General features: G+C 40.2%; 1 protein-coding gene across 2 annotated transcripts in view; it reads right to left on the bottom strand.

Annotated features, from left to right (window-relative positions):
* Positions 1 to 7,657, bottom strand: part of TUBGCP3 (tubulin gamma complex associated protein 3) — an 86,158-nt gene that overhangs the window by 63,043 nt on the left and 15,458 nt on the right. For both annotated transcript variants that reach the window (XM_012811527.2, XM_023519180.1), the window contains 2 exons: positions 5,626 to 5,703; positions 1,676 to 1,893 (listed from right to left, as the gene is read on the bottom strand). In XM_012811527.2, coding sequence (XP_012666981.1) covers positions 1,676 to 1,893; positions 5,626 to 5,703 — 296 coding nt within the window. The remainder of the gene's footprint in view (positions 1 to 1,675; positions 1,894 to 5,625; positions 5,704 to 7,657) is intronic.

Genomic DNA, 7,657 nt, shown 5'->3' with positions numbered 1-7,657 from the left:
GCACCTCCCACCGCACACTGCACACCTCCCACAGCACACTGCACACCTCCCACAGCACACTGCACACCTCCCACGCACACTGACTGCACAGAGGCACCCACCCCTTGCAAACTGCCCAGGGGCCTGTCCTCATGTGTCTCTAGCCTTCATTTCAGGGTGCTAACTAGGAAAAGAAATATTGCAATTTTCTATTAAGCTCTAGCATGTACAAACATACAAAACCTAAGGCAAATGCACATTCAAGGTCAAGATGGTTTTTGAATAATCTTGAGAATAGGTCAACCTTGTTTTTTGAAAAATCTAAGAACCTGATAACTAATTTCTAACATATGCATTGACAATCGTGGCAAAAATAACACTTCTTGGGACTGTGAAACACAAAATTGAGAATCTGAACTACTTCCAGGCCCAGAGCTCTGACTTCGTACTGGTGCCATCACCAGTAGGTCCATCTACAGTCCACTCACAGAGACAGAGAAGAGGAAAAATCTGAAACCACCCTTATTCTATAGTATTTTCAGAGGGAAAAAAGTCAACATTTACTAAAACTGTGTCTTCTAGTATAGTTCTAAATTTAAGAGAATAATACTAGATGATTGTCTCAGTTCAAAGTTGTCTACACAGCTCATAGCGAAAAATTACTACCAATTCAAAGAGAGAATGAGGTGGCAGCATGCCCTTCCTGCGAGCACAGCTGCAGGTGTAGTCTGTGGAACGCCCTCCTCAAAGGCATGACGTGCTCTGTACTGAGCACTGATGACCCACGTGTGTAGAACATACATTCTGCTTTCTAACAGCTTGAACATGGTCTCATAACTCACAAAATGATTTATAATCCCATCACACTCATATGGAAAACATCATTTATTTAACGCTGAATCCTTGGTGACCAAAAATTTCTGGGAAAGTATCCGCTTTATAATCTTCTGTTTTAATGTGATTTCCAGGAAACAATTACAGCAAAAAGAAAAGCCACCTGTTTATCTACAGGTGGAACTGTGTACTCAAGAACAAACATTAACGACAGTGGCACCTGGCTCTTCAGCACCTGCTTATTCTCAACCACACATTCTGTATTTCCTCAAACATGCCTGGACGTGTGTTTTGACATCATAGTAAGTGATCAAGTATGTAACATCTTCACTGGGCATCCTGCTTTTCATCATCTTAATTCATGTGCACTAAAATGTCACAATCCTTAAAGATGTTGGCACTGGAGGATAGTTCAACCTTATATACTTTCACTTTCCAATTTTTTTAAAGAATCCAAGGAGGAGAAAAACATACACAAATGAAGAGGCCAATGTTCACTGAGAAACGTGTGAGAACAGAGAGCTGGCTGTCACCTCCAGACCACGGGCCTGTACACTCACCTTGCAGGCCCCCCAGCATGCATACCCCCGACAGCTGAGAGCCAGCCAAGTCTTCACAGTCACTTCTAACCATTAAAAAGTAGAAAGAATTCCACTGGGATGCAGCACTGAGCACAAGGCCTTGAGACAGAGCAGACAATGGACACTGCCCAGTGGGAACAAGGCCCAGCTCATCCAAGGCCTCCTGATGCTCATCCAAGGCCTCCTGATACTGTCAGTGAACACACGTGCCCAGTTAGGGGCTCGTGGCATTTCTGTTTCCTCTGGGAAGAAACTATATGTGCGGGTCAGCCTGTCCTTACCCCGGAAGGACAGGCTGTGGTGTTGGCGCTGGGCCACTGAGGCCACACAGGCTGACGCTGCTGATGCCGCTGCTGCCCATGCTGCCCGAGCTTGGGGCTGATGGGGTGCTCCGGTCCTGGTAACTCAGAGGGAGGGTCTGTGGCCGGGCATAGTAGAAGGGAGTTGAATGAGCATCTCGTGGTAATGCTTGAGCAAATAATGCGGCATAGCTAGAAACCTAGAATAAAAAATGCACCAGGGATACAGATATAGGAAATTACAAGACATTTTCCCCAAATCTACAAAGATAATTTCTATTCAGATTTTTCTTCCATTCCTATGACTGAGTTTATATTTCATGCTTTATTAAATAATAAACTAGTTGGCATGCTTTTAAAATATGGTAAAAGTGATAAAGTTTTTGAAAATTTTCTGTACTCCAACTATTACAATGTCTAATAATTAAACACCTTATTTATTCAAAATTCAAGCAAACTCATAATTTTTAAAAGTTTGGCACGGCTATAAAATGATTATATATTTATACTACTACTCCTATTTATATTATTAGTGATTGCTCAGGCTAAGGCTTTAGAGATAAGTACAACTCTCACCCATATTCTTCAACTTTCTAGTACTCAAGTGTCTAAAGGAAAATATTTTATTACACCACACTTGAGGACATGGAACAGCAAATCACGCTTTGAAATGCCACAGAGTACAAACACTGAACACAGGTGACAACAAAGCTTCCCCATGTAGCAGTTGTGAACATTCGTAACAATAACTGACATCACAAGACACTCCTCAAGGGATGGCCAGCTCACAAAGCACTGCCCGGCTGTGCTGGAATTAGCAACCTTACTGAAAAGCAAACATTTTCAAAATAACAATTCATTTCTCTATTTAATCACTCATTGTTACATCTGACTAACTGCGAAATACATCACTGACAAAAATGCTCTAAAAAAAAAAAAAAAAAAAAGGAAAGCACACCACCTTCCTAGATTCAACCCAGAAAGATTGAGAAACCTTGAATACACCTGTATCAATCACTGAAATAGCATCAACAATACAAAATCTCCCAAAAAAGAAAAGTCCTGGACCAGATGGCTTCACATCCAAATTCTATCAAATCCTTCAAGAGGAACTACTACCTACATTACACAACCGTTTCCAAAGTATAGAAAAAGGAGTACTTCCCAACACATTCTATGAAGCAAATATCACCCTGATACCCAAACCAAGGAAAGGATCCAAGAAAGAAAGAAAATTATAGACCAACATCACTAATGAATATCAATGCAAAAATATTCAATAAGATCTTACAAAACAGAATTCAACAACACATCAAAAAAATTATGCACCATGATCAAGTTGGTTTTATTCCAAGGTTACAAGGCTGGTTCAACATATGCAAATCTATAAATATAATATATCATATCAATAAAATAAAAAACAAAGACCATATGATTCTCTCAGTTGATGCAGAAAAAGCCTTTGATAATATCCAACATCCTTTCATGAACAGAACGCTTAAGAAAACAGGCATAGAAGGGACATTTCTTAAATTGATAGAGGCCATCTACAGCAAACCCACAGCCAATATCATATTGAATGGTGTTAAACTGCAAACATTTCCACTCAGATCAGGAACGAGGCAAGGATGCCCACCGTCTCCACTGCTATTTAACATAGTAATGCAAGACTTAGCCATCGCAATCAGGCAAGAGAAGGTGATCAAGCATATCCAAATAGGATCAGAGGAGATCAAACTCTCACTCTTTGCTGATGACATGATCCTGTACATGGAAAATCCCAGGGACTCAACTTCAAAACTCTTAGAAGTGATCAAGGAATACAGCAGCATCTCAGGATACAAAAATTAATACTTACAAATCAGTAGCTTTTATATATGCCAACAATAGTCAAACTGAAAATATAGTCAAGGACTCTATTCCTTTTACAGTAGTGCCAAAGAAGATGAAATATCTGGGAATTTACCCAACAAAGGATGTGAAAGATCTCTATAAAGAGAAATATGAAACTCTGAGAAAAGAAATAGCTGAATATGTTAACAAATGGAAAAACATGCCATGCTCATGGCTGAGAAGAATCAACATTGTTAAAATGTCCATACTACCCAAAGCAATCTACAAATTTAATGCATTCCCTATTAAAGCACCATTGTCATACTTTAAAGAACTTGAAAAAATAGTACTTTGTTTTATATGGAATCAGAAAAAACCTCAAATAGCAAATACATTACTCAGAAATAAGAACAAATCAGGAGGTATCACATACCAGTCTTCAGGCTATATTATAAATCTATAGTGATCTGGGCAGTACCTGTGGCTCAAGGAGTAGGGTGCCAGCCCCATATATCAGGAGTGGTGGGTTCAAACCCAGCCCCAGCCAAAACTGCAAAAAATTAAAAAATAAAAAAACAAAAAATAACTAAATCTATAGTAATCAAAACACCTGGTACTGGCACAAAAAGAAAGCGGGAGATGTATGGAACAGAATAGAGAACCCAGCTACTTATCGTCATTTGATCTTCAACAAGCCTATCAAAAACATTCAGTGGGGGAAAGACTCCCTATTTAACAAATGGTGCTGGGTGAACTGGCTGGGGACCTGTAGAAGACTGAAACTGGACTCCCTCCTTTCATCATTAACAAAAATTGATTCTCACTAGATAAAATATTTAAACTTAAGACATAAAACTATAAAAATATGAAGAGAGTGCAGGGAAAATACTTGAAGAAATTGGCCTGGGAGAACATTTTATGAGGAGGACCCCCTCGGGCAATTGAAGCAACACCAACAATACATTACTGGGATCTGATCAAACTAAAAAGCTTTTGCACAGCCAAGTGCACAGTAAGTAAAGCAAACAGACAACCTTCAGAATGGCAGAAGATTTTTGCAGGTTATGCTTTCAACTAAGGTCTGATAACTAGAAATCTACAGACAACTTAAACTAATCAATAAGAAAAGAACAAATAACCCCATTTCTATGTGGGCAAGAGACCTGAACAGAAACTTCTCTGCGGAAGACAGGCACATGGCCTACAAATACATGAAAAAATGCTTATCATCCTTAATCATCAGAGAAATGCAAATCAAAAGCACTTTGAGATATCATCTAATTCCAGTAAGATTAGCCCATATCACAAAAATCCCAAAACTACAGATGCTGGCATGGATGCAGAAAGACGGGAATACTTCTACACTGCTGGTGGGAATGCAAACTAATACGACCTTTTTTGGAAAGAAGTTTGGAGAACACTCAAGGAACTAAAAGTAGACCTACCATTCGATCCTACAATTCCTCTACTAGGTATATACCCAGATGATCAAAAATTATTTTAGAACAAAGACATTTGCACCAAAATGTTTATTGCAGCCCAATTCATAATTGCCAAGACATGAAAACATCCCAAGTGCCCATCAACCCATGAATGGATTAACAAATTGTGGTATATGTACACCATGGAATACCATGCAGCCATAAAAAAGATGGAGACTTCACATCCTTTATGTTTACCTAGAGGGAGCTTAAACATATACTTCCTAGTAAAGTATGAAGAATGGGGAAAAAAGTATCCAATGTACTCAATACCACTATGAAATCAATATATAACACCTACACACTCATATGAATGGCAAAACATACCTATAGTCCAGGAAGTAGAAGAGAGAGAGAGAGAGGAGAGGACAGGGAGGATATGGGAGGAGGGAGGGTATTCAGGGGTACCTGGTCTAATGTGCATGATGCAATGGTACATTTCAAAGCTATTAAGAAATGAGAAGAGAAAAACAAAAGGAAAATGAAAGCCCTTGACCTTCCAGGATCAAGTAAGCTTTCTGCTTTGCTCCTGCTACTTTCTCACCTGTAGTTAATTCCTATCAAAATTTGGTATAAATGCCCCAACAGGACGCCAGGTTGCTGGGCAGAGCCACGTACCTTGCTTGGCTGCTTGCGCGGGTCCTCACTAAGGCTCAGCAAGAGGTAGAGAATTGACCACTTGTTTTTCAAAATTCCCTGTTTAGAAAGAAAATGAACGTTGAAGAAGAACTATTTTATGTTTCTCTCCAGTCCCATTTTCCTCTCTCCACTTACTTCCAAAACAGAAATGCATTTTAGAAACCATACGGAGACATAAAGCCACCTCCGCTCACTTCAGGGAATGTAACTAGCACTCACCCTCCAGAAGGGAGAGACAGGTTCCGACACAATCAACTCCAAAGCCCCCAACGAGAACAAGTTGTTTAGATTATCCCTTTTGAAAAATAACAGTATTGTCCTCCCAGAAATAATTCATATAACTTCCGAAGCACAGTGATTATACGACAAATGTTATCATAAAACACGTTTTGTTTTCTTTTTTACTTTATCAATGTCACATGTAGGACACAAAATAGAGTATTATGAGAAAAGAACCCTAACATGCAGGACTTAGCCTCAGCACCACATACATCCGAACTCAAGACGGGGTTCTGAGGCACACGGTTCAGAATAACTAACCCTGAGTTTCCATGTAGGGTTAGCATTTCACAGTTCATTAAATTCTAATTGTGTATCACGGCAGCCTAATTTGAAAAGGGGCCAAGCCTCAGTGCGTCTCACCTCGAATCTGCACAGCACTCTGCTCTATGCATATAGCATACGCTAGAATATATAATTATCTTTATTTACAAAACAAATTATAGTATTTCTTACATTAAGCAAATGCTTCATTATATTAAATATTACCTGAAAGTTTCTTTAAAGAATAAGCTCATCTCAAGTATTTAAATTTATTTACACAGACTTTTTCAGACACTCAACCGATTCCCACTTGAGCCCTGATAGAGTTTAGTCTCATGGTGAACAGACAAGTGGGCAGATGCGATGTGACAAATGGCACTTCACAGCTCACGTAGGACTCCCAGGAGAGACTCCGGCTCTCAACAAGATGGGCCACACACAGGGAGAGAAGGGAACAGACAGCACACCCACCAGGCTATGCTGGAAGAGTCGCTAAGGATGGTCTGAGAAAAGAGAGCTGCCGGCACAGGAAAGGCAGCAGGAAAGGAGCGCACTGCAGCAGGAGGGTGCTCAGAGGAAGCTTCAGCTGTTACTTCAGAAAGCAGGCAGGTGGGGGAAGAGTGCACAAAGTTCCAACAGAGAACAAAATTTAAAGGGAGAGGCCGCACTTTTTACAATAAAAAGAGCAGGTATAAAACACCCAAGATCAGTCTCTGAAGAGCTTTGAACATGTGCCAAAGTGTGGGCAGGGGTGAGCCAGTGTCCTCCCACAGGCACTGTGCACCCCAGCCTGCCCATCCCTCACGAGCCGCCCTCCCTCCCTGCGCCTTTCCCTGCCACCTACACTTCACAGTCCAGCCCAGGACCACACAGCACCTTCCCCATGTCTGCAATCACACCCAGACCTGCCCTCCACTCCCCAAGACCCTCCTCCAGGTCCTATGGCAAGAGCTGCACCCCTGGGCTTTCCTCCCCATGAGATGCATGGCACACACCAACGAGGGGTCCCCACTGAGAAAATAGGACAAAAATAATCTCAATGATTATTTTAGCAAAATGATGATATGGCTACTAACCTATATATATATTTTTCTATTTAGTTTAATTACCAGTGTTGTACTATTGTTTCCTAACCTTTTCATCTCATGCAATGAAAAAACTAAGCAAGTTAAGTTTTAAGTTGGCCTCAGAAAGATGGTCACTATTTAAATCATTGATCTTTAAGAATACCGAGAATTCCACAATCGTGGAAAATAACCATTTTAAAGTACCAAGTTTCCAAATGTCTTTTCGTCCAATGGCCAATATTAATAGACACAACAGCTTTCATGGAAGGAAATGCTCTCTTATGTGAACTCCAACCAAGTCTTTTCAACTTCCATGTACAACTTAGAAATGGAGAAAGATTCAAGGAAAACAAATGATAGAGCAGTTTGAAACAATCTGCCCTCAAATGAATATATAAAAA

The sequence above is a fragment of the Otolemur garnettii genome, unplaced genomic scaffold (genome assembly GCF_000181295.1).
Source record: "Otolemur garnettii isolate 467f Iridium unplaced genomic scaffold, OtoGar3 scaffold00161, whole genome shotgun sequence".
Taxonomy (NCBI): Eukaryota; Metazoa; Chordata; class Mammalia; order Primates; family Galagidae; genus Otolemur; species Otolemur garnettii.
Note: the sequence above shows the minus strand (reverse complement) of the source record. Positions and strands in the feature narration are given on the sequence as shown.